The following is a 25722-nucleotide window of genomic DNA, read 5'->3' as shown; positions in this document are numbered from 1 at the left end:
TTCCGGTTATTCATCCCACTCTAGTCTGGCTTCTCTGAGTTTGGTGATTTTGTTGACGAGCTGGACTAGTTGCAACCGCTCGGCAATCTTGGAGGCTGCATGCAAAGCTCTCTCATCACGTAGCTTACTAGCCAGATAAAGAGCGTCGTGGAGGTTGCTGTCGTTACAGGACTGTCCAAATTGTTTGAGGAGCGCTGCATCGTATTTGACGCTGATGTCAGCCAAGCGCTCCTGTGCAGTCTCGTCGACAACGTCGTCGTTTTGTATTGCATCATTGAGCAATTCTCCCAAGGTGATATGTCGCACCAGCTCTTCTTCTGGGTCCTCTTCCTCGTCTTCTCCGGTGATTGGAAGCTTCACGGGAATTTCCAAAGGCATGGCTAGCGGAAACGAAGGATAATCCGACCCTCTGGTGACTATGGAGTTGAAGTGGTTCTTCAAGAGTCCTAATGGCCAGCATTTGATATCGTCACCGAGAGCAAGCTTTCTGACCCCTGCAGCGGTGTCCAAAATAGGAATCCAGGAAGCTTGCAACGGATCTCTCCATCTGGTTAGCACTAGAAGATATTCATCAGATCCAACAACACAAGGATCACCGTCAAGGGAGAAAAACACCCCTTTCAAGGGATACGATGAGTAGGATCCACCAGCTAGGGCTAACGGCAGATGCTCGTTTCGCTGAAAGTATTTTCCATCGAGATCCTGCACGTTGAAGTTCAAAGACCCCGAATTGTAAGTCACCGTGAACAAGTACTTCTCGCTGTTGACACAGGCAACCACGGGAGCTGTTTTTTCGATTCTTTCGATCCGACCAAACAAGCTGTACTTGCGAACAAAACCAAGGGAAGTTGCGACATATATCGAGTTCCTGCTAAGAGTCACACTGGAAACAAACTCTCCAGGCTGCAGAAGAAGCGTCCTGATCCAGGAGTCCTGCTGGTCATGTGACTTGTACATTATGGTGGATTTCCTGGATTTGGTGGCAGAAGCGAGAAGAATGCCATCTTCGGTTATGGAGGCCACGTTGAATCCATAAAGATCCTTAAAATGATACTCGTTATGCAGCCCCTTATCAAAAAAGCTAACTGTGACTGTGTTATAGCTTTCCAATTTGACTGTCCAAGCATATCCAACGGAGTTCATGGTCAGATATTTTCTGTTACCGTTCCAAGGCGTTCCGCCTGGAGAATAAGGCTGTATCTCAAAGAGAGGCCTATAAGCAGGCTCTTCAATGACCACCTTGCGGTGTTTTATCGGCTGATTTGTGTCTAGAGATCGTTTTTTCTCAACGTAACCTGAGCCATCGTCATCCACAATAAAGTCGTCTTCTGGTCCTTCATCAAATAACCCAGTCACTTCGCTCTCAGACTCACTATCGGCTTCGTCAGCGACCACGTTGCTCTTCCCTGAGCCGGTTTCCTCCATAGGAACGACCGATTCGTATTTGATAATGTGACCGTGATCCGTTCCAACCACAATCTCAAAATCGCCGTCGCCACGGCCCCACGACAGCGAGCAGCCGTTTTCCGGCAAGCTATACACCTTGAGAGATTTTCTGGAAGCTGTTTCCCAAATAATAAGTTTCCTGTCTTGACCAAGAGATGCCAAATGGGCACCATTGGGGGACCACTTCAGGTCGACCAGCGGCTTCTCGTGGACTTGTCCCTTGAACTTGAATTCCAGCGATGAAAAATTAGTGCGGTCGTACACCTCAATCTCCTTGTCCTTGGTGGGAATAGCAATTAGATCACCGTCTGGGTGCCAGTCACAACCACACACGACAGCCACGTTCTTGGGTTCTGGGGGCTGGGTCGCAAACGCGTCGTCCATGTCGTCCTCGTCCTCGTCTTCGTCCTCGTCATCCAAAAGCTTGTGCTTCTCGGTAATATTGGTGTAGACATGCTTTTTGACTGGCTCGGCAGTGGAATACGCGTATATTGAAACGTCTCCGTTGGACAGAGACACAGCTGCCAGATCGCCAATGTTGTTATACCCAATCGCCGTCACCTGGTCGCCAGTATTGACAGCTTTAATGCTTGCGTCGGCTCCAAGAGCCACCAGTTTCAGTTCTCCGTCGGAACCACCGCAGAGCACCATCGAGCCCCCGTGAGTGAACACGGCGTCTCTCAGGCTCAACGGCGATCTAATAAGCTTTCCCATCGACTGAAGAGAGTCTAGGTCATAGTATTCACAAACTCCACTTCTCGATGTCACAATGCCATACCTGTGGCCGTTCAGCTCTCCCACTTCGAACGAGCTCACTTTCTCTAGAATGTCTAACACTTCTGGCTCATGCTCTGGGTTTAAGACATCGAAAACCTTCAAGATGGAATTAGTGCACACGTACAGCTTAGAGCCATCATGCGAATGGCGTACAAGCGTTGTTCCGGCCGTGACAAAGACCTGCTTCAACGAGTCCATGCTAAGTTTCGTGTAACAAATTGTACGCGTTAGTAGATCTTTAAAATCGGTGCACGGATGCGATAAAAAAATAATTTTGCTATATAATAGTGGAAAAAAATTTTAGATGTACCTATCATGTCGGATTCGTTTTTCTCGGACCCTACAAAGAAGAGAAAGCGTCCATCGCGAGGACCCGAGAGGGCCAGAAAACAGCGTGCAGTAGCTTCAAATGCCAAACAAAAAGAAGATCACGAGAGCTCCAGCGATATAGACGAGGAGGAAGTGAAAAGTGATATATTCGATGAATCGTCTGCAGCTGAATCAGAGGAAGAAGAGGACAATTCCAGTGAAGATGAACACGCGGGTGAAAGTGCTGCAGAGAAAAGACGACGCATGGCGAAGCAGTATTTGAGCGAATTACAGGCAGAAGCTGAGGTGTATGACTTTGATGCCAAGGATTTAGACGATGACATTATTGCTTCCAGGTTGCAGAGAGATGTCTCTGAGCAACAGGGTCACGTTTACCAATTCATTGGTGACAAACTGCAGCTTGAAGAGGCAAAGATAACCGTTGCTAGAGTTCCCAGCATCGGATTGACCGGGGTTGCAGTTCGGTATCCTTATGCCTACACAGTTTCGAAAGACATGGAGCTTGCGAAGTGGAACGTGGAAGACGAAGACAAAAAGCCTGTCAAACTGAAGTTCGTCAAAGGAGGTCGCAAATACACAGAAATTTCAAAAGAGCAAATGAACAACGGACATTGTGACGAGATACTCACGGTGGCCGTGAGTCCTGACGGCAAGTATGTTGTCACGGGAGGTCGTGATAAGCGCATTATTATTTGGAGCAGCGAAAATTTGGCTCCGATCCGAGTTTTGGAGACCCGCGACCGTCGTGGAGAGGTCTTGGGACTGGCGTTCCGTCGAAATACTGACCAGCTCTATGCGGCGTGTGCTGACCTAAAAATCAGAACCTACAGTGTCAATCAACAAGCACAGCTGGAAACGCTTTATGGACATCAGGACTTGGTTGCTGATATCGCTGCTCTGGCTCAAGAAAGATGTGTTACCGTGGGGTCTCGAGATCGGACTGCTATGCTATGGAAAATAGCTGAAGAGACAAGACTCACATTCAGAGGCGGAGACACGCCAAAGGCGGGCATTGATTTTTACGCGGAAGGTAGCATTGATTGTGTCTCGATGATTGATGACACTCATTTTGTCACGGGGTCAGACAATGGCAACGTATGCCTATGGTCTCTGGCCAAAAAGAAACCTTTATATACAGAGAGACAGGCACACGGCCTCGAGCCAGAGAAGGAACCCTGGAAGGCCAGCGCCGAGAGCAACCTAGAAGACGCACAGTTGCAAGTGCCGAAACCACAGCCCTATTGGATCACTTCCATTTATGCCGTTCCTTACAGTGATGTTTTTTTCTCTGGGTCGTGGAATGGTGAGATTAAAGTTTGGAAGCTGGAGAAGGATCTGCGCAAGTTTGTTCTGGTCGGCACCTTGGAAAGGGCAAAAGGCGTGGTTACGAAGATTGGCGCCCATCTCGAAGACGAGCAAGTGCGGGTATATGCGTCATTATCAAAAGAGCATAGGCTGGGACGCTGGATAGACGGAGCAAAAGGTGGCAGGAACGCGTTGTACTCATGTGTGATAAAGATAAAAGGTAATTAATAATACATAGCAAGAATTAGCCGGTATCTAACGTAGTACTACATAAATCGAAAGCAGCAAGGGTGAAATCTAGATCAGAGCAGCCAAAACAATTCCGGCCACGCCGAAGCTGAGACCACTTATTGGAGCCACTCCGTTAGCTTGAGCGCTGGAAGAAGAGGAGGAAGCAACAGTGGAAGTTCCTTCGTCATCATGGGTGGAGACTGAAGTAGAGCTGGAGCTGGACTTGGCTGTCTTTGAGCTGGAGCTCAAGAGGGAGGAGCTGACGCCCGAAGACTTGACCGCGGAACTGCGAGCGGACGAAGGAGCCACAGAGGATCTTATTGGAGCCCTTGAAGAGGATGGTGCTGCGGATCTCACATATGACGTTCTCAAAGTCGACGATGGCATTGTCGACTTTCTGCTGGATTGAGCGGAGCTTCGAGAAACTTCATGGGAGGAGCTCACAGTAGCAGCAGAGGCGATGGCCAACAGACCTTTGGCCTTCTCCAACGAAGCAGAAGACTCAGCAGCAAGGGAGGCTGCATAAGCGGCGGAAGCAGAGGCTTCAGAGGCCTCAGAAACGGAAGCAGCATAAGCAGCGGCGACGGAGGCAGCAGAAGCAGCAGAAGCAGCAGAGGCAGCAGAGGCTGAGGACGCACTGGCAACTGATGCCGCGGATGCAGAAGCAGCAGAGGCGGACGACAACGACAGAGCAGAGCTCTCAGATGGCGATAGCAAAGTCTCCGTCACGGTGACGGTGATTTGTGAGGTGGTGGTTTCCTCGGCTTTCGTGTAAGCTGACAGCAAAAGGAGTGGCACAAAAGTCTTGTAAAGCATAATTAATGTTGTTGTGGATCAACGTGTTAAGGTTTCTGGCTCTTTCAAGAATGAATGTAAAGGTAAACTCCGGTAGCACAAGTGAGAGTGGGTCTCTCGTTATAAGGAATGACTGTGGTAAGTTTTGGAGCTTGTTGTTCAGTTGATTAAGAAGAAAACGAAAGCAAGTTCAGAAAAACAAAGTGTTGTCGTCCAAGGTGCTGACTGACTGGGGAACTCTGCACAGTTGTATGAAAACGTCCAAGTGTAAACATAAACAGTAGTGGATAGGCCAAATTTATTGTCGGCGTACAATATATCTTTTGTTGAAGAAATAGTAAGATTCCTAATTGGGACTCTTGGGTTCCGAAAAAAGCAGTCATGTGCAAGATTTGTCCGCAGACGGTGTTCGCCAATGACGGTGATGGCCAGACCACTGTTGGGACAATAGTCGAAGGGCATTGGATATTATGCGCCTTGCAATATGGGCAGGGTAAGCAAGGAGTACCTAGGCTAAATTATAGGGCACGGCCAGGGCCTAGCAACAGCCTCAACGTGCTATGGCGATTTTGCCGGATCATACAATTTTTTTTGGCGACGTACAGAAGCACGGGAATGGATGAGTAATTTCTCTCCTCGCACCAAAACTCAGATACGTTAATTTTGGTATTGGCTTGCCGATGAGACACAACTACTGATATCAACCGATAGATATTGTAGTTGGCACGTCAGCCCGCGTGGATATGTTAGCGCTACTTTATGATTATTACATTGATACATGAATCTAACGGTCAGCCCTTCATCCAATAAATTCGCAGATCCGTAACCATTTTTTATTGTACGTCTATTGTAGTAACTATTGTTGTAAAACCGAGATTCTTGCTCGTCCACTAATAATGCTTTGTTGCTGGAAAAAAAGAAAACGTTGGCAGAAAGTTTTGGTGCGAGAATAAAACAAACACACGAACAAAGAAACAAAGAAAGAGTTTTTATCAATTCTGGTCTCACAATAAATAATATAAACAAGGTTTTCTTAAACCCCAAGAGAGTTCCATACACCATCGCGAAAGATGGAACAGTTTCAAGTGGACCAGGATGGCAAGAGAAGCTTGCCGCCCCTTTCTCACATCATTCCGGGCCAGACACAACCTCCAAGCCAACAGCACTCTCCCAGCACACACCAGTCAAATTCAGGGTCCAACTCTCCTCAACCAGAACAGGACAAGCCGGAGCCCAACGATGCCATCACCCATGTTCAGCAGCATGATCAAAAGCTTTCCCAGCAGCCTCAGCATCAAATGTCGATCCCTCAACCATCTCAAATACCTGTACAATATCAGCAGATCGCAGTCCAGCAACAGTTCCCACAGCAGGCAGCGATACAGTACCCACAGCAGCTACAACAGCAGTACCTGATGCAGGCTCTTCAGATTCCGCCTCCGCCCCAACCGCCACAGCTGGACTCTTCCAAGTTGTTTGAAAAATGTACCTGTAAGCAGGAAGGAAACCGGATTCCTAGGCCTCGGAACGCTTTTATTTTGTTCAGACAAAAGCACCATCAGGCACTGTTAGAAGAAGGAAACGTGATAAGGACTAATCCGGATGTGTCCAGAGAACTGGGTCGCAGATGGAGAAACTTGCCACCAGAAGAAAAAGAATACTGGAATAAACAGGCCGAGGAAGAGAAAAAAAGACATGCAGAAAGATACCCTGGATACAAATACACTCCTAGAAGAAACAGTAAAAAGAACTGCCCTCACTGCAGCACAAAACAAGCAATAAGAAATCATAACTTGGCCATGCAGTCTTATATGGCCCAATATCCTAATCATGCGTATGCCTTCGCCTTAAACGGCAATCAATATTTCCCCCAGCCAGTGGGTACTGCCAATGGATCTGTTTCTCAACAGCAGGCTGTCCAGACAGTGCAACAACAAGCGGCATCGCAAATGCCTCAGCAACAGGCCTTGTACTACCAACCGAACATGGTTGCTATGCAACCTCAACAGTTCAAATCAGATGACATTTACCCTGCTCTTGCGAGTGCATCTACAGGGACCCAAAGCTCGATGAGCCAGCAGCCGAGTAACAAGAACTCTTCATCTCCAAATGTGGCGCAACAATCTGCGACTATGAATGACCAAACTCAATACATGACTTTTGTCAACCAGGTAAATGGACAACAAGGCGCAAGATATTCTAACGGCCAAGCTCAGCAACAGCAGCAACAAATAAAGGCTGAGGCGTCGCAGACACCAAATTACTCACAGATGTACATGTCACAGATGATGGACACTAATCAAATATACGCGACGATGAGCAGACAGCAACAGCAGCAACAGCAGCAGCAACAACAACAAAACATGTACATGAATCCAATGTTCGGCTACGATTTCCAGCAGAGTGCTCAAGCTCAAGCTCAAGCGCAAGCTATGCAGATGTCATTGCCCTCAATCAACAATCTGTCTCTGCCACCACTGAACATGAACCAAAAGAATGGAGGCTGAGTATCCCAGTACGCCATAGTTATAGAGTATCTACTAGTTACATGTATTTTATGTTGCGTGTTTGCTTTGAAAGCTTGGCAATTTAACCGTTTGTAGAAATTTTTCCTCACAGTTTTGCTTGTGCTCAGCCTCCTTCTCAAAAAAACAGAAGCCTCCTAACAATAATAAAATTCGATAAGTGGACCCTACCAAGAACGAGGCACAATTCAAAAGCTGCATATATGAACCTGTGCGTTTAATTGATAAGTGAAATTGAAAAAAATCTTTTCAAATGCCCATCTCAAGAAAAGCCACCGATCTTGAGGCCAGGGACAGGTTTAGAATTTCTGTGGATGATCTGGGGGCGCTTCATGACCCCAAATCCCTGATAAAGCTCCAGGAGCTTGGAGGCATAGACGCCCTCGTGTCAGGGCTGGCCACCGACGAGGCTAGAGGTTTGTCCAAGGATATTCCTGAGCTAGAGCTTAAGCAACGACAGCATGTTTATGGGGTCAACGTGCTTCCCAAGAAAGCTAGCAAATCGTTTTTGCGGTTGTGTTGGGAGGCGTTAAAGGACAAGATTTTGATCATGCTTTCCATCGCAGCCATTGTGTCGTTGGCATTGGGTCTCTATGAAACCTTCGGTCAACCTACTGAATACGATGACGAGGGCAAACCCCTGCCCAAAGTTGAGTGGGTCGAAGGTGTGGCCATCATTGTGGCCATCGCTATCGTTGTGATCGTGGGATCTGTCAACGACTACAATAAAGAGAGGCAATTCTCAAAGCTGAATGCTAAAAAGGACGACCGTAACGTGATTGTTTACAGGTCGGGAGAGAAGCAATTTATACCCATCGGACAGCTTCTGGTGGGAGACCTGATATATGTGGAAACGGGTGAGGTTGTTCCAGCAGACTCGGTCTTGGTTTCTGGAGAATGCGAGTGCGATGAAAGTTCTCTTACCGGTGAAACACATGCCATCCGCAAAATTCCTGCAGCTTATGCAACAGAGCGTTACAAGGCTTTGGGTAACACATCCAAGGATATAGGTGACAAAGGGGTTGATGATCCGATGCTGATATCCGGCGCGAAGTTGATTTCTGGTCAAGGAAAAGCTATCGTGACTGCTGTTGGCACGAATTCCATGCACGGAAAGATCATGATGTCCCTTCGTCACGAGTCTGAGGAAACTCCGCTGCAGGCAAGACTTTCGCACTTGGCAGACGGTATTGCCAGATTCGGATTCTTGGCAGCCATCATACTGTTTTTTGTGCTCTTCATCAAGTTCTGTGTGAAGTTGGGAACGGATTACAAGAATCTGACAGGTGCGCAGAAGGGTACAAAGTTCCTAAATATTCTTATCACGGCCATTACGATCATTGTTGTGGCTGTGCCGGAAGGCCTTCCTTTGGCTGTGACGTTGGCCCTTGCTTTTGCAACTACACGGATGACAAAGGATGGCAATCTGGTGCGTGTTCTGAGAAGCTGTGAAACGATGGGAGGCGCGACGGCGATTTGCTCCGACAAGACAGGTACGCTCACAGAGAACAGAATGCGCGTTGTCAAAGGTTTCGTAGGCGACAGTGATTTTGATTACACTCTTTCACGGGAAAACGGACAGGCTGACCTTGAGACTATCAGCGATAGTCTGAAAAATAGCTTACTCGACAACATTTTGCTAAACTCAACGGCCTTCGAGGCTAGCAAAGGAGAGCAAATTTCTCAAGGGCAGAAAAAAGGGCTGTTCAAGAAAAGGGAGAAACCTGAGAATCCAAAGGCCGAAGAGCCGTTTGTTGGGTCGAAAACAGAGTGTGCTTTACTTCTTTTTGCTCAAGATCGGTTCCATGTAATCAACGAAAACACGTCGTTGGAACTCATTAGAGAGCAAGCGCAACACCGCATAGTCCAGGTTATTCCGTTTGAGTCTTCTCGCAAATGGGGTGGAATTGTGGTCAAGACTAACTCAGGTTACAGATTCTACATCAAGGGAGCTTCAGAGCTGGTTTTTTCCAGATGTACTCATAGAACTACTCTGGATGGTAAGATAATGCCAATCACCAGCACCATCAAGGAGGAAATCACGTCCAAGATCACCAATCTTGCAGAACACGCTCTGCGGACGCTCTGTCTTGCTCACTGCGACTTTGAAGGATTGGAATCGTGGCCTCCTACCAGTATGGCGAAATCAGATAACAGAAGAGAGGCTGATCCGAATTTGCTTTTCGGGGAGGCAGTGGAAGTTCAGGCTGACGATGCCGAATCAATAGGAGCTAAAAACACCAACATTCCAAAAATTGTTGTTGGTGAGGAGAACACAGCAAAGCGTGAGGGATTGGTTTTGGATTCCTTGGTGGGTATTCAGGATCCTCTCAGAGAATGTGTTGCGGAAGCTGTTGCCAAGTGTGGCACGGCGGGTGTCCGTGTGAGGATGGTGACCGGTGACAATATCTTGACGGCTCGTGCCATTGCCAAAAATTGCGGAATTCTCAACGAGGAAACATTCAACGATCCGACAGCATGCATGGAAGGTCCTGTTTTCAGAACCTTGAGTCCACAAGAGCGCATCAATCTTGTCCCCAAGCTCCGCGTGCTGGCTCGGTCCAGTCCTGAGGACAAGCGGATTTTAGTCGACACTTTGAGAAATCAGGGAGAGGTTGTGGCGGTGACTGGAGACGGAACCAACGATGCGCCTGCATTGAAGCTTGCCGACGTTGGTTTTTCCATGGGCATTGCGGGTACCGAAGTTGCGAGAGAAGCTTCTGATATCATTTTGACAACGGACGATTTTTCATCAATCGTCAATGCCATCAAATGGGGAAGAACCGTTGCAACATCTATCCGCAAGTTCGTTCAATTCCAGCTCACGGTGAACGTCACTGCTGTCGCACTGACGTTCATTTCTGCCGTCGCCTCGTCGGACGACAGCTCCGTTTTGACTGCTGTTCAGTTGCTCTGGGTGAACCTGATCATGGATACTCTGGCAGCATTAGCTCTTGCTACAGATAAGCCAGACGAAGACATTTTGAATAGAAAGCCAGCTGGTCGCCATGCTCCTCTGATTTCCACCTCCATGTGGAAGATGATTCTCGGACAGTCTGTTGTTCAATTGGTGATCACTTTTGTGCTCCATTTTGCAGGAGATAAAATATTTTTCCCTGGTGGTCATGTGGACGATCACCAGTCGACTCAAATCTCTGCTCTGACTTTCAATACTTTTGTCTGGTTGCAGTTCTTCAATCTCTTCTTGACACGGAAGCTGGATGAGGGCGACGGAATCACGAAAGTGAGAGACCGTATCACTCGTTCGAATCTCGACTTTACACAACATTTCTTCAGCAATTGGTATTTCATCACCATTGCAGCAATTATCGGCGGGTTCCAGATTCTCATTATGTATGTGGGAGGCGCCGCTTTCAGTATCGCAAGACAAACAGGTGCAATGTGGGGGACTGCCATTGTCTGTGGACTGCTCTCTATCCCAGCAGGTATCATTATCAGAATAATTCCAGACATTTGGGTGGAAAGGGTCTTCCCTACAAGGGCCTTCAACAAAATGATTTTCCTGCTGAGTTTCAAGAGAAAGAAGAAGCTAGACCTGGACCCAGAATCCGAATCATCAGATTCTCAAGATGAAAACGATAATATACTAAGTGTGTCGCATATCAAACACATCAGTGGTAGGTCGAGGTCCTCCACGTCCACGGATACTTCTGTTGCTACGCAAACAACTGATAACACCCTATTCTCTCAAAATGACAGCAGATTCACGGCGCATTCTCAGGATTTATAGGATGTCATGTATAATATTAGAAATCACTATCTATTAAATTTTGCAAGGTACCGTTTGTTCTCGTTCTTCAGGAACTCGGCGAAATCAGCATAGACAGGGTAGAACCTTGTTAGGCTCTTGAAAAAGGGCGTCAAATCCACTAAAACCTGTATTTTCTCCAAGAGGTCATTGTTTACCTCGCCTAAACCTTTATCTTTTTGTATTTGTTCCATGATGGTTTCTTCCAAGATGTTGAGTGAGGACGAAAACGTGTCTAGTGAGACATTGGTCGCTGCCTCTTCAGAGGAGGCCCCTGTTGGTGCTAATGAAGAAGTCTGATGCGCGCCATTCGACTTCTCTTCTTCAATCGCACTCGTCAGCACCACTGCTTGGACAGTCTCAAATATATTCAGCACCGCTTGAATACGTTCTTTCACTAAGTTGAGCGTTTGAATGTTCCTGATCAACTCCTGTGATTCTGGATGCTCCCGTACATTATTCAACTTAACGTTCACGTCATCCATATCTCTGTTGAGAGAGTTAATAGAAGAAGCTAGATACTCCACGTAGTACTCCAGTCTGGTAATACCTCCACTATTTTCTGAGGCGTAGGATATTATGGATGACGAATTATGCAAATCCTGAAGTTTCTTCTCAAATTGGCGCGTCAGCTCGTTGGTATAGTAGTCTAGATGTGTCAAAAGCGAGAGACATTTACCTTGTAATGATTTAAGAGAGTTTGGCGATGCGAATGTCACAGACTTGTTCTTGAGTTGTGGCGCGTTGAGATTCAGTGAAGATGTGAATAGAGCGTCAAGGTAGTCGTGAGACACAAAGGCATCATCAAAAAACATCGACAGGACTTCATTCTCCTTTTCTGAAGACATGACAATAATTCGAAAAGGTAAAAATATTTCTTAAACTTTCTGCACAGCCGATGATAGACAACGTCATCATCCAACATGATTTCCGGTACGTGATACAAGATGTGCAAAGGGGCGTGGTAGAAAATGAAAGGTTCTGGGTCTATATTAATGACGAGCGAACCGAGTTTGAGTGTGTTGGCAAGGAGATTGTCTCCTTAGGACCATGGAAGTTCGAGGAAAAGAATGGCGACATTGTGCTGAAAAATGGTTCTAAAAGCATCACAGTGAAACAACCGTCGTCGATCATGAATGCTGATTATGAAGTCAGCTGCCTGGCCGCCACAGACGATGGCAAACTTGCTCTAGGCGGTACACAAGGACAACTCAAGTTTATAAATTCCGATGGCAAGTGTGTCGAGGCGCACGACGCCCACTATTCAGATATTTTACAAATACAGTACTTTCCAAGCAAGCAGGTGGCGATGACAATGGGCCTTGATTACAGCATCAAAATCTGGTCTGTGCTGGACGGAAGCAACCCAAGAACGATGCGCAAGCATACTTCAACGCTCACAGCCCTCGCTGCGATAGGGCGCGGAAGAAATATTGTCTCTGGAGCGCGGGATGGTGCAGTTTACATATGGGAGTGTGCCAGTGGAAAAGCAGTTTGGGAGTTTCGGCGAGTGAAGAATTTGGCAGATCCTGTGGTAGGACTCACTGTGATAGACACTGGGTGCCCCAGGAATGAAGTTCAACAGGTATCTGACTCTATTTTTTACGAGACAGAAAACAAGACGTTGCTAGTTGCCCACGAAAGCGGCGTGGTGGCAACGTACGATTTGGAAACGCGCTGTTCTCTTGGTGAGTTTTCAGCGGGGGACAGAATGTCTGCGTTTGCTGCCAATAAGGAGCTTTTGGTGACGGGCCATTCTGACGGCACGATAAGGTGTTTTCGAGGATCCGAAAAGGCATGGGAACTGCAGGGCGACGAGGAAGTTCGCAAGATACAGATATCGGACAACAAAATCTTCTGCTTGCAGAGACAGGTGGCCATCGTCGATTATGATGGAAAAGTTGAATCTATATTCAGCGACTATTACGGGCTAAACGATTTCTGCGCAATTCCTGGTAGCTTGTATGTCGCCTGCAAGAGCAAGAGCGTAAAAGAGATCAGTTTGTGAAAAACAACTTTACACCAGTATTATGGTGAGATGCGACGCGTAAATAAAAGTGCGAAATATTTGATGGCAATTTACTTATCTTCGCTCATGTTGAAGCCTGGTATTATTTTGAGTATCTGCAGGGATGGTGTCATGCCAGACACACTCTACCTGCAAGCCCATCAGGCTAAGTCAATCCCTGAGTCAACCGGAGAAAGATTGAGACTTATGTTGAACGATGGCCAGTATGCTATCAATGGTGTGTTCAAGCCTAGCGAGGCCCAAAACGCCATTGAGAATTTCAAAAGATACTGTATTTTGAAGATAACACAATATGAGATTACGCCCACCAACAATGGTAAAATTTTCCTGGTTGTGGATCGCGCCGAGGTAGTTGAACAAGGAGAAAAGAGCGAGATCAAGTTCGAGAGCCTCGATGACTACCTTAAGGAACACCCGGAGGACAACAATTTGCTCCAGGGACAGCTTCCTATCCGGGATTCTGCCATGTCAGCGTCACCTGCAGCAACGATGCCGAAGAAGACCGTTTCCAAACCGCCAAAGTACCAAAACCTGTACTCAATTGATCAGCTGTCTCCCTATCAGAACTCCTGGACCATCAAGGCCAGAGTTTCGTTCAAGAGCGACATGAAGCATTGGTCCAACCAAAGAGGCGATGGCAAACTCTTCAATGTCAATTTGTTGGACGAGACCGGAGAGATCAGAGCGACTGCTTTCAATCAGGTAGCTGAAAAGTTCTGGGATTTGTTGGAAGAGAACAAAGTGTTCTATATCAGCAAAGCTTCCATGCAGATGGCCAAACCGCAATTTTCTAACTTGAAGCACCAGTATGAGTTACAGTTCGACAAGGACACCATCATTGAACCTTGCGACGATGACTCTGACGTTCCAAAACTCCATTTTGATTTTGTTCCGCTGGACCAAGTCCAGAACCTTGAGAACGGTGCCGTCATTGACGTCATTGGTATTCTGAAGGAAGTTAAGGATAAACAGGAGATCGTTGCCAAATCCACTGGGAAGCCTTTCGACAGAAGAGATATTGTGCTAGTCGACAAATCGCAATTTGCTGTCAACATCGGCTTATGGAACAAGCACGCTCGGGAATTCGATGTTCCAGTTGGCTCAGTGGTTGCATTCAAAGGTTGCAGAGTGCAAGACTTTGGAGGAAAGAGTCTTTCTCTGATTCCTGCTGCTACCATCGTTGTAAACCCCGATATTGAAGAAGCTTACAAGATCAAAGGATGGTATGATGCGCAAGGATCACACCAGAGCTTTAGAAGCATTGCCGTTGAGTCTGGCTCTTCTGGAGCGACGAGTCTGACGTCCAAACAGTCTATTTTGGAACGCAAGACCATCAAACAGGTTCAGGACGAGAAGTTGGGACTAAAAGATAAGCCTGATTATTTCAGCTTAAAGGCCACGATTTCTTTCATTAAGACAGACAACTTTTGCTATCCAGCGTGCAGAAGCGAGGGCTGTAACAAGAAGTTGCTTGAGCAGGATAATGGCACTTGGAGATGCGAAAAGTGCAACATCAATCATGCTGAGCCTAATTACAGATACATTTTGACTGTGTCAGTTGTGGATGAGAGCGGCCAAATGTGGCTTACATTGTTCGATGAGCAAGCTACCCAGCTTTTGGGATTGAGTGCTGCAGAGCTCCTGAAGCTCAAGAACGACGCCGAGGACCCAAGCATCGAGAGTGTAGGAGAAAACGCTCTTAAAAACTTCATCAACGAGAACATTTCTTTCAAAGAGGTGCTGCTCAGAGTTCGTGGTAAAGTCGATAGCTACCAGGGCCAAGACAGAGCTAGATTCACTGTCGCCAGTCTTGCTAAGGTCGATTATCTTGCCGAGTGCGAGGCCCTAGTAGAAATTCTCAGCAGCTACTCTGTGTGATAGGTATGGCTTTTTCTGTGTATTTTCGCTTATCGTTAAATGAATTACTTATAATTGATCAACCCGTTTACCTCCAGCCAAAAATCTTTGATCAAATCATTTGCACTTCTGGTACCTCTGGTAAGCATCACTTTCTTCACAAAAATCTCCCAGTTTTCGATCTTTTTCTCTCTTTCTTCGTTGAGCTTTGGAAATGCTGCCTGCAGCCACTTGTTCATCATCAAGGGATATTTAGCCACGAGCTGTTTAATGATCTCGATGAAAGTCTCCAAATTTGATCTCTGCGTAGCAAACATATACTTCAGCACATTGAAGGTTAGCACGTAGCCCAACTTAGTTTCATTGAACAGTCTTTTGACCATCACCGTGTCCTGCCTATCTCCTTTTCTCAAAGTGATAAACCTTGTCCAGAACTTTTCGAGTGCTTTCAGAACAAATCGCTCATTTGATCCCAAGTGTCTGAACGCAAATTCTAACACGGTCATGAGCAGGTTTTCATTTGAGAGTAACAAAGAGGGCCTTGTAGTGAGCATCGTGCTGAAAAGATTGAGACTCGATTGAACAAGATCTGGATCGTCTTCAATCACTGGAAGATTTGACAGAAATATGGTGTTGACCGTTCCATGTAGGACCTCGAGGTCTAAAGTCCTGTAGTGAGCTGTGACCACCGAATTCAGTAACGAATAAAGAAGGGGATATGCATGGGACTTCTTCAATGAGCTAAATTTTGTCACAATGAATTGCAAAATGGTCGCACAGTCGAACACAAAAGGCCCAGGAAGAGACTCCGTGAGCCCACACTTGAACAAATTAGCAGCCTCTTCAATTATCTGGTAGTTCTCTGATAAAACTTCGTTGGTCATCGTGAAGTTTGTAATGATTGTCAATAATTTGGAATGTATTCCCAAAGGATCTGTGGTCCAATATTCATGCACCTTCATCTCTTGTTCTTTTGTATAGTATCCATCTACTTCGTCTGGTAGTTGCATGCCTTTCCCAACGGCACTGACAGAGCTCATCAGGCTTGTCAGATAATCAACCATTTTTTCGCGCTCTTCTGCATTAGCTGTGGCCAGTTCTGCAAATACAGACACTGATTTCTTGTCCAAAAGATCGAATAGCTTGAAAAGGTGCTCGCCTTGAATCACGGGATCCTTCACACCTTCTATTATAGAGGCGTATGCGTTAATTATGCGCTGCCTAACAACGGGATCGATAGCTATGTTATTGATCATCTCCGTGGTCATAGTCTCAAAACTAGGCAAAAACTCGATCAGAGAATACCTGCATTGACTGCATATATTCGAGATAGCTTTTGAGCTCGAAAGCTGATATATGTTTGTGTTGATCATGCAATCAAACAAGAAGCTCAATATTTGAGGCAGGTACTTGATCGCCGCATCTGTTTTGTAAAACCAATCTGCGCTCGAAAAGAATTGAATTGTGGTACTAACAAGATACCTGAAGCGATCTGTTTTCATTTGCAGGACGATAGGCAGAAGATTCGCATCTAAGATCGAGCCCAAGTGCTGCACCAATTGAGGATCCACCTCTCCGTCCCCGAAATCCTTGGAAATATAAGTTACAAGATACAAAGATGGCTCAATATCTGCCGGCTTCCCTATTTGTATGCTTTTTTCTATGGTTATTAGAAGACTGATTATCAGCGGAAGTTTGAGCAATGGGTACACAGACTCAAACAAATCTCCGATATCTCTTCTATAGAGGGCGAACTCTTGCTTGTACTGCGAAAAGTCTTCTTCATCTTCAGGAACATGCGCTTTTTTCCAATATATCTGGGTGACTTTTTCGAATAAGGCCCTGATCTTTTCAGAAAGAGCCTCGTGACCACCTGGCTTATCATGCAGAAGCGTTTGGAGAGTAGTATCCTCACATATACAGTAGTCTGCAAAGCGAAGCCAGAAGTCGGCCAACTCTCTGGAAACTGACTCCTCTTCTATCGGAATTCCTGGATAGTCTGTGAGGACAAGTAGGAAATCGAAAATATACTCGTTCTCATCGTTTGTGAGTTTTAGAACTAATGCATTCAAATCTGTGTCTAAAAAGGCAATTATCAGCCTCGCAAAGTCCGCCACACTTTTCTCGTCTTGTTGAGAGCTAAAGTAATTCACATATTGAAGGCCAACTTCGCCAAATAAAATCGATAGCAAATCTGCTTTTAGTTGGCTATTGAAAAATGTAGCATTGGTTTCTAAAGCCTCGCTCAGGGTCTCAATGGCCTTCTGAGAGATGGCATAATCTGTGTTGGTGACGAGCGAGATACATATTGAGAGAAGACCTGTTAGATCATAGCGTTCTGTGGAATCAAACTCAGCCTTTGAGGCATACCCCACCCACGAGACGAGACAGTCAAGCCATGTTTCTATGAGTTTTCGTTCTGGCGATAGATTGATAAAAGCCGTCATCAACTTCTGAACTGTTGGAAATAAGTGCTGGTGGACTAAATTATGGGTTTGTACATTGGACACGTTCGTCGCTTCTTTCTTGACCAACTCCTCCGCTAAGATTTGGACGAAAAGCAAGAGGACATAGGCTTTTGGCGACGGAAGGCGGCTCAAGGCCTCATCGATTTGGTCGTTAGCGATATTAGAGTCCGAAACTTGGTTGCACACGATGCAGTTGATCAACGTTAACAGAGGATTGCACCATGTTCCACTGCTATTCATAAACATCAAAGAGAGGTTGGACAGCATTTTCTTGACAACGAACATGCCACTTTGTAGAACAGCATCATCATTGATCAGCTGCAGGACCTGATTTAACAGAGCGATTCGAATTTGATTCAGCTGTTGTTCGTTTTCTTTCTTAGTTAGTTCTCCGCCATGAAAATTGAGATTGACTGTGTATGTGAGAGCACCAAAAAACTTGCAATTCATTGATGGATGCTGCAGCAATCGGTGAGCCATCGTCCATCCATATTCGGATTTCTGATATTCCTGTAACTTTTTCTGGATCTCAATTACGTCGGTAGACGAGCTGTATAACGCATCGACCAACTAGAAGTTAGCTTCTTCCACAAAAGAGCATACATACCGCAATGATCTCCTCCTCCGGATAAACATTCATATAACAAGAAATTAATTTGATTTCCAAATATTTCTACGGGTATTTGGATACACTCTACAGTTTAGGGCTGTAATTTTTCACTCAATTTTTTTAGTATAAAGCTATACAAAGTTTTATACATGGTCGACCCAACATAGAGAGTTTCTACAAATCACATTAACAAATGTAAACATAAGTTAATGTAACTTGTCAGACAGCCATTTGCGTCCATCCAAAACACCCCTTCCGAAGAAGTACGTGTAATGGATCGAGATCATCGCTCCTTGATGAACAAGGCATGTTGTAGATGACCGGACCACTAAGGATCGCGGTCAAGCTAGCTTTTCTCACTCTAGGACACAAAGGTATCTACCTCATCAACCAAGTTGGATTCAGTGGCTCTTTTGAAGAGTCAAAGAGAGACGTGACCTATAGAAATGATCCTATGAAGTACGTCGACGAAGAAAAAAAAAACTGGTTGGGCGACTTTGGGCCCATATTTATAGTGCGAACCAGAGTAGAAAAATTTTCTTGCTTACATAACCATTGGGTTTTAAGAAAAAGTGTTGCTATTGTTAAGGCTCCTGAATTACAAAGAGAGGTGGCACTCGCCGCTATGCTATTGTTCTCGTGCGAATACCAGCATTAGTTTGTGGAAGTAGGGCAAAATCGCCAACTGTGTTTCACACCCGCCACCGTGCCAGAAGGAACTGATCCGGTGTAGGGGTGTAGTATTTGTGAGATAAAGTAAGCAGATAGACGACTATTGGAATTAAAATAAGAAAGAATATTCTTTGACGTTTTTTTGAATCAGAACAGGTTTTGTTGTACCTTTATTTAAGCACATCGGATTCAAAAACATCATAGCCAACTAAAAATTAGTATCTGAAAATGTCACAGACGATGAACCCCAAGCCATCGATGTTCTCCCTTATTTCGAACAACGGAACGCCGGGCGCAACTACAATGAGACAGGTGTCTGGACAGGGGCGCTTAGGTACCTCAAGCAGACCTTGTGCGAATTGCACTTGCTCACCGGGTCTTCTCAGCCGTCAAGGAAGACGCTCATCAATTTACCTCAAGCGTATTAACATCAACCGCACTAATAGTTTAAAGGCCAACCAGACTGCAGGCTCCTCTCCAGGGCTGTCTGCAAGAAGGCGTACGGGAGAGTCTCTTTATACGATTGACTCAAAATGCTCCACAAAAGAAATAAACACCTCTTTGAGGCTCGAGAAACTGAGGGTGGAAATGAAACTGCACGACATTGCCATTTATATCATTCCCTCTGCAGACGCCCATCAATCAGAGTACACTTCTGCACCTGACCAAAGAAGAGCTTTTATTAGTGGGTTTGGAGGCTCTTCAGGGGTGGCGATTGTGACTAGGGACGTCACATGCATGAATGAAACTCCAGAAGGTCTTTCTGCTTTAGCAACAGACGGACGCTATTTCATTCAAGCTGCCAACGAGCTAGACTTTAATTGGCAACTATTGAAGCAAGGAATTCCAGGAGAGCCTAGCTGGGAGGAATGGACAGTTGAACAAGCCGTCCAGATGACTCGTGATTCAGGCGAGACAATCAAAATCGGTGTTGACCCCACACTGTTCACTTACTCACAGATCAAAACTCTTGAATCGTTGGTGTCGCAGAAAAACACAGATAAGGTCAAGATAGTTCCTGTGCGCGAAAACTTGATTGATAAAATCTGGTCACTGTTTGAGGAAATGCCACTGAGGCAATTCAACGAGATTGTCCCTTTGGGACTTGAATACACTGGAGAAAGTACACAGTCGAAATTGGAAAGATTGCAGTTGTATTTTAACAAATATGGCTCTTCTACCCTAGTTTTATCTGCACTGGACCAGATTGCTTGGCTGTTGAATTTGAGAGGCAAGGACATTGATTTTAATCCATTATTTTACAGTTATTTGGTCATTGAAAAGGACAGACTCACGCTGTACACGAACAGTGCGTCCGTCAGCTCTGACACGTTGAAGACTTATTTGCAATCTATCAAGTGTCAAGTCAAAAACTACGAAGATATATGGTCTGACATTAGAAAGTTTGCCTCTGAGCTCAACTCTCAAGGAGCTAAAATTCTGCTAACCAAGGAGGCCTCTTGGAAGATGGTGAATTGCATCATTGCTAAAAATTTCCTCGAAATTGACTCTCCAATTGCTGAAATGAAGGAAGTGAAGAACGAAGTTGAGCTCAAAAACCAAAAGAATGCACAAATAAAAGACGGCATGGCGCTGATTAAATATTTCGCTTGGCTCGAAGATCAGCTTATCAATAAGGACGAATTTGTATCAGAATACGAGGGAGGAATGAAGCTGCTCGAATTCAGATCTCAGCTGGACAATTTCAAAGGACCATCATTCGAGACCATTTCTTCTACTGGGTCGAATGCTGCCATTATCCATTACACACCAAAAAGAGAAACAAGCACAATAATCAACCCAAACAAAATATATCTTTGTGACTCGGGAGCCCAGTTTTTGGATGGAACTACCGACACAACGCGTACTTTCCATTTCAAAAACCCTACCGAAGAGGAAATCAAGAACTATACGCTGGTTTTGAAGGGCCATGTAGCACTGGCTAAGTTGGTTTTCCCTCAAGGCTATACTGGCTACCAGGTCGACAGTATTGCAAGACAGTTTTTGTGGCAACATGGATTGGATTATGAACATGGAACGGGTCATGGAGTTGATTCCTATGGACCGGTGCATTCGATGGGCGTTGGGATTGGCTACAGGCCACAATGCAACTCGACACCTTTGACTCCTGGTCACCTTATATCCAATGAACCCGGTTACTACAAACCAGGAGAGTATGGCATTCGAATCGAGAACATGTTCTTTGTTAAGAAGAGCGACAAAACGTCTCTTGACGGGAAACAATTCTTGGAATTTGAAACGGTGACTACCGTTCCCTACTGCCGGAAGTTAATTGACGTCAAGATGCTTTCGCCAGAGGAAAAACAGTATATCAACGACTATCATCAGAAGATTTGGCAACTTTACGAATCCAGACTACCAAAGAAGAGTCTTGAGTACAACTGGCTCAAAAAAGAGTGTAAGCCACTTTGATTGGTGGAATCTAAAGATATATAAAGTAATGAGTAATTGAATTTAATGCATCGAATGTAAATAAATAAATAATCCTATGTCGCCGTCTACACCATGAACGATTCTCCACAACCGCAGCTACCTTTGCTGTTCGGATTTTTGAAAACAAACTTCGAGCTCAACTTATCGTCTATCCAGTCCATTTCGGATCCGATAATGCTAAACAACGCTTTAGAATCAATTAACACCTTTACACCATCTTGCTCCACTTGCTCGTCAAACTTCTCCGGATGCGAAACATACTCCAAATGGTATGACAATCCCGAACACCCGCGGTTCCGCACACTGATTCGTATGAGCTTTGGGTCGGGTTGTTGCATCAATTGCTTCAAATGAAGTATAGCGTTAGGCGTAAGCGTAATCACGGATTTGAGCGGTTTGAGTTGCCTTCTTCTTCTCTTCTTGGGTATTGAAGGCTCTGGGCTTGGGGCAGGCGGTAGACTTTTATCAGGCAAAGAATGTTTCGCCCACTTGTTGGTGGCCATAAAGTCATTGTTTGAGTCGTCATCTAGCTGTGTTTGGTGCGCGTTTTGTTGGTGCGTCAATCTGTACTGTTGTAGAACAGTATTTCTGGCCATCAGAGAAGCCACAGGCATCCTTATTGGCCTTCTCGAGGCAATTGAAAGTCTATTGAGAATCATTGGGAAAATTTAAATTACATTATTATTTTCGAAGTGCGCAAATTTAAAGAATGACCTCCTAGAAGACACCCGTGCACCGTTAAAAATGGGGTGATTACACTTCTTCGGGCTATCATTGGCTAACACTAAGAACACTCTTAATGGGGTCCAGTATCAAACAAGAGGACACCAGACTAAACTGGTTGGATATGAGGAAGACCATTTTGATCTCGGAGTCCGCCCAAATATACTCGTGGCCAGTTTCGAATTGGCGTAGTTCTCCTCATTACCCCGGATTACATAAGCACTAAACGCTCCTGTTCGCATGTGATTGCGTAGGCAAGTATATAACGAGCGCAGAATCGTGGAATTGTGAGCAATGAGTTTAGATATTACGAGGGCATCGGTAAAACAGAGTTTGTCAAGGCTTCTATGGAATAACAGCCGCGCCCTCAAGTTCCTGAACATCAGTTTGAACTCTAAGCCGGTGCTGCTATTCCTGCTATCCATCTCCTCCAGCTCCCTCTTTGTGCTTGTATACAATGTTATCAAGTTGATCAACTATTTCAAGCTGAAGTCGCTTCAAAAGGGTCAGTTGGATCTTTCGAAGCGCAACTTCTACAAAAAAGGTTCCGATTATCGTATCATCAATGTTCCTTACAAGAACAACAATCTAAAGGTGAAAATAGATCGCACAAATCCAGATAAATATGAGCACGATAAACTGGTTTTTAAAAAGTTCCTTCGCGACACGGAGTTCAGCGATATGACTGACAGTGTGGTTGAGTCTAAGTTTCTCAAGAAACTGTACATTATCTGGCGACATGTGCTTATTCCAAAAGTGCTACATCCCAATAGCACTATCCTCGTTGGACAGTTACTTTGTCTGATTGCACGAACCTGGATGAGCTTACTGGTTACAAGACTAGATGGACAAATAGTGAAAGATCTCATAGGGCTCCGAGGAAAGGCATTTTTGCGAGGCATCGTTTATTGGTTCTTGTTTGCGTTTCCTGCTTCGTACATTAATTCTGGAATAGGGTTTTTAACACACCGTCTTGCCCTCAACTTCCGAACCAATCTAGTCAGATATTGTCACGACTTGTACATGGACCCTAGAATGGTATATTACAAGCTACAATTCAATCAGAATCAGTCAGACGTGTATAAGATTGATTTCAACTACGTTGATCAATACCTAACGGAAGACATCAAGAAGTTCAGCGACTCACTGACATCCATGTTTCTGAATGTTGGCAAGCCGACAGTTGATCTTATATTCTTTGCCATCTATCTACGTGACAATATCGGTAGCGCAGGTATTTCTGGAATTCTGATGTGCTATTTCCTGACCGGATGGTTTTTGAAGCGCCACTCGCCCAACTTCAGCAGAATATGGAAAACAAAGACACATCTAGAAGGAATATATTACAACTACAATTTGAACCTAATCAATAACTGCGAGGAAATTTCGTTCTATAAAGGAATCAAGATCGAGAAAAGTAAGGTCCACAAAATATTCAACAATCTTCTATCGCATTCAAACTTGGAGATAAACGCAAAATTCCACTATGGACTTCTAGAGGAGTATATCTTGAGATACGCTTGGCCTGCCTTTGGCTATTTCTTTTCCAGTTTCCCTATTTTGCTGAACTACAACTCTGCAGATTCGGACAGCATCAAAGGTTTCATTGTCAACAAGAGATTGATGCTAAACATGGCTGATGCTGGATCTCGTCTGATGTATTCAATCAAAGACATTAGCAGCTTGAGCGGAGTCACAGATCGCATTTTCACTTTGCTACTCAATTTGCATGAAGTCCACGATAACAATTTCCAATATGGTATTGCCTCTAACGGATTTGGCTCTCAATTGAAACTTACGTCATTCACTTCAAGATTGCGTGTTCCTTCCAGCTCCCAAATCGGAATCAACGGAACAATTCAGACGTCATATCCTGGTCTCCGCTTTGAAAACATCCCAGTGATAGTGCCATCGCCAGAAGGAGTCAATGGCACCAAATTATTGAGCAGCTTGAACTTCAAATTAAATCTGGGTGAAACTTTGTTGATATTGGGGAAAAACGGAATTGGAAAAACGTCCATTATGCGTATCATTTCGGAACTATGGCCGCTGTATCGTGGACTCCTATCAAAGCCTGCACCAAATGAAATAATGTATGTTTCGCAGAAATCTTACTTCATCAACGGTTCCTTACGAGATCAAATAATATATCCTCTGAACCACTTGCAAATGATTGAAAAGGGATACACAGATCTCCAACTGATGACTTATCTGAATGAAGTTGGGCTTGGGTATTTGATAGAAAGATTTGGAAATTTGGATTTCCATCCAAATGAAGCTGAACCCATCATGACCGACGAGTTGATTGTCAACGGGAAAAGTGTTAAGATATATAATTCCAACGCCGGTTTAGGGGACGGGAAGAAGAGCTGGCATACATTGCTTAGTGGAGGCGAACGCCAAAAATTGATCATGGCTAGAGTGCTGTTTCATCAAAAGAAGTTCGTGATTCTTGACGAGCCCACAAATGCGATATCTTATGACTATGAGGACGCAATTTTCGAGATGATGAAGGCTAAAAAGTTTACTTTCATCACTATCAGCCATCGCGAAACTTTGGTCAAGTACCACGATTATGTGCTTCGCCTGAATGACGTTGACAACTATGAGTTCGAGAAGGTAGACGACGGCCTGAAGACGTTTGAAAGCATGGACAAAGAGATTGCATTCCTAAAAGCAGAACTAGAACAGATGGACAGAGCCAAAGAGAGGAAACAGGAACTGCTAAATCTACTAAGTGGCCCTGAGGAATAAGTCACCATGGAAAAGGTCCTAAATTATCGTATGCAGCTTTTGCTTCAGGAAAAGTAAGTTGGTCAAAACCTAAGAACGCATTGAGGATAGGCTCCAAGTCTTGTGAATAAAAATCTCTACCGAGGCCGCGTTTCAATGGATCCCTGGAGACTTTTTTATCGTATAATTTGGATCCAATGCAGCCAAACCAGTCCTGTTCGAATAAATCGGTAGCAAATCTCTTTTCGCTAAATTGAAGATCATCAAAGTAGCGCTTACATTTGGTTTCCCATTCATGCTCTGGGATGTGAAGAGCTGCAGCACTAGGATAACTGGGTCCTATTCCAAAGTATTCAACATGTTTTAACTTTAGCACCTTGGCATGCAACTCCAAAAATCTGTATCTTTTGAACTGAAAACCAACAATTTGGGTTCTTCGAGGAAATCTCCCGGTTTTTTTGCGGAAAAGAGCAATGGCGAGAAGCAAGTTTTCATAGGAGTCACGGGCATACTCATCTAGATATATTCTGTCTTTGTTTTGTTCAGTGATTAGACCTCTCAATCGTGCAACTTGTAAATAGCTATCGCTTTCGGATATATTTAATCCCTCTTTGGTAAAACCCCCGGATATAACCAGCCGTGCATCAGGATTTGCATTCAAGAGATCAAATGCCTTATGGATATGTTCCACAAAAGAAAGGTGGTCATTGGCTTCGTACTGAAACGGAGCTAGGATCCAATCGTTCTGGTTGAACCCAGGTCCGTCCTCTTGGGGCTTCAATTGAATTTGGCTACCGCTAGTAGATTCGGCTGCAATGAACACTGAATGGCAGGGGAGTAAAATCAACGTAGTCATTTACATTGAAACAAAAACAATCAAGTATCAACAATCAAACAGCAGAAGTTTTATTGACGCGACGTTCAATTTTTTTTTTTTTTTTTTTTTTTTTTTTTTTTTTTTTTTTTTTTTTTTTTTTTTTTTTTTTTTTTTTTTTTTT

The 25722-nt window shown here is 44.8% G+C and overlaps 13 protein-coding genes across 13 annotated transcripts; 7 read left to right on the top strand and 6 right to left on the bottom strand.

The window, feature by feature from the left end:
- Positions 1–6: 6 nt before the first annotated feature.
- Positions 7–2421, bottom strand: KL911_003326 (uncharacterized protein; the record flags this gene model as incomplete). Its single annotated transcript, XM_043198494.1, has 1 exon — positions 7–2421. One exon carries the CDS (start codon positions 2419–2421, stop codon positions 7–9), a length of 2415 nt encoding a protein of 804 aa, XP_043053657.1.
- A 117-nt stretch (positions 2422–2538) lies between these two features.
- On the top strand, positions 2539–4086 carry KL911_003325 (uncharacterized protein; the record flags this gene model as incomplete). Its single annotated transcript, XM_043198493.1, has 1 exon — positions 2539–4086. The coding sequence occupies one exon, from the start codon at positions 2539–2541 to the stop codon at positions 4084–4086; it is 1548 nt and encodes a 515-aa protein (XP_043053656.1).
- A 69-nt stretch (positions 4087–4155) lies between these two features.
- On the bottom strand, positions 4156–4905 carry KL911_003324 (uncharacterized protein; the record flags this gene model as incomplete). Its single annotated transcript, XM_043198492.1, has 1 exon — positions 4156–4905. One exon carries the CDS (start codon positions 4903–4905, stop codon positions 4156–4158), a length of 750 nt encoding a protein of 249 aa, XP_043053655.1.
- A 1049-nt stretch (positions 4906–5954) lies between these two features.
- KL911_003323 (uncharacterized protein) lies at positions 5955–7391 on the top strand (the record flags this gene model as incomplete). Its single annotated transcript, XM_043198491.1, has 1 exon — positions 5955–7391. One exon carries the CDS (start codon positions 5955–5957, stop codon positions 7389–7391), a length of 1437 nt encoding a protein of 478 aa, XP_043053654.1.
- Positions 7392–7662: 271 nt separating this feature from the next.
- Positions 7663–11160, top strand: KL911_003322 (uncharacterized protein; the record flags this gene model as incomplete). Its single annotated transcript, XM_043198490.1, has 1 exon — positions 7663–11160. One exon carries the CDS (start codon positions 7663–7665, stop codon positions 11158–11160), a length of 3498 nt encoding a protein of 1165 aa, XP_043053653.1.
- A 26-nt stretch (positions 11161–11186) lies between these two features.
- Positions 11187–12026, bottom strand: KL911_003321 (uncharacterized protein; the record flags this gene model as incomplete). Its single annotated transcript, XM_043198489.1, has 1 exon — positions 11187–12026. One exon carries the CDS (start codon positions 12024–12026, stop codon positions 11187–11189), a length of 840 nt encoding a protein of 279 aa, XP_043053652.1.
- Positions 12027–12076: 50 nt separating this feature from the next.
- Positions 12077–13186, top strand: KL911_003320 (uncharacterized protein; the record flags this gene model as incomplete). Its single annotated transcript, XM_043198488.1, has 1 exon — positions 12077–13186. One exon carries the CDS (start codon positions 12077–12079, stop codon positions 13184–13186), a length of 1110 nt encoding a protein of 369 aa, XP_043053651.1.
- Positions 13187–13249: 63 nt separating this feature from the next.
- Positions 13250–15085, top strand: KL911_003319 (uncharacterized protein; the record flags this gene model as incomplete). The annotated part of the gene is made up of 1 exon (XM_043198486.1): positions 13250–15085. One exon carries the CDS (start codon positions 13250–13252, stop codon positions 15083–15085), a length of 1836 nt encoding a protein of 611 aa, XP_043053650.1.
- A 44-nt stretch (positions 15086–15129) lies between these two features.
- On the bottom strand, positions 15130–17982 carry KL911_003318 (uncharacterized protein; the record flags this gene model as incomplete). Its single annotated transcript, XM_043198485.1, has 1 exon — positions 15130–17982. One exon carries the CDS (start codon positions 17980–17982, stop codon positions 15130–15132), a length of 2853 nt encoding a protein of 950 aa, XP_043053649.1.
- Positions 17983–19042: 1060 nt separating this feature from the next.
- KL911_003317 (uncharacterized protein) lies at positions 19043–21247 on the top strand (the record flags this gene model as incomplete). The annotated part of the gene is made up of 1 exon (XM_043198484.1): positions 19043–21247. The coding sequence occupies one exon, from the start codon at positions 19043–19045 to the stop codon at positions 21245–21247; it is 2205 nt and encodes a 734-aa protein (XP_043053648.1).
- An 86-nt stretch (positions 21248–21333) lies between these two features.
- KL911_003316 (uncharacterized protein) lies at positions 21334–21927 on the bottom strand (the record flags this gene model as incomplete). Its single annotated transcript, XM_043198483.1, has 1 exon — positions 21334–21927. The coding sequence occupies one exon, from the start codon at positions 21925–21927 to the stop codon at positions 21334–21336; it is 594 nt and encodes a 197-aa protein (XP_043053647.1).
- Positions 21928–22285: 358 nt separating this feature from the next.
- On the top strand, positions 22286–24745 carry KL911_003315 (uncharacterized protein; the record flags this gene model as incomplete). Its single annotated transcript, XM_043198482.1, has 1 exon — positions 22286–24745. One exon carries the CDS (start codon positions 22286–22288, stop codon positions 24743–24745), a length of 2460 nt encoding a protein of 819 aa, XP_043053646.1.
- Position 24746: 1 nt separating this feature from the next.
- On the bottom strand, positions 24747–25580 carry KL911_003314 (uncharacterized protein; the record flags this gene model as incomplete). Its single annotated transcript, XM_043198481.1, has 1 exon — positions 24747–25580. One exon carries the CDS (start codon positions 25578–25580, stop codon positions 24747–24749), a length of 834 nt encoding a protein of 277 aa, XP_043053645.1.
- Between the last annotated feature and the right edge of the window lie 142 nt (positions 25581–25722).

The sequence above is a fragment of the Ogataea haglerorum genome (assembly GCF_019207285.1).
Source record: "Ogataea haglerorum isolate 81-453-3 chromosome Unknown 81-453-3_NODE_9_length_481884_cov_97.824832, whole genome shotgun sequence".
Taxonomy (NCBI): domain Eukaryota; kingdom Fungi; phylum Ascomycota; class Pichiomycetes; order Pichiales; family Pichiaceae; genus Ogataea; species Ogataea haglerorum.
The sequence above is the reverse complement of the archived record's forward strand: the minus strand, read 5'-3'. Positions and strand labels throughout refer to the sequence as shown.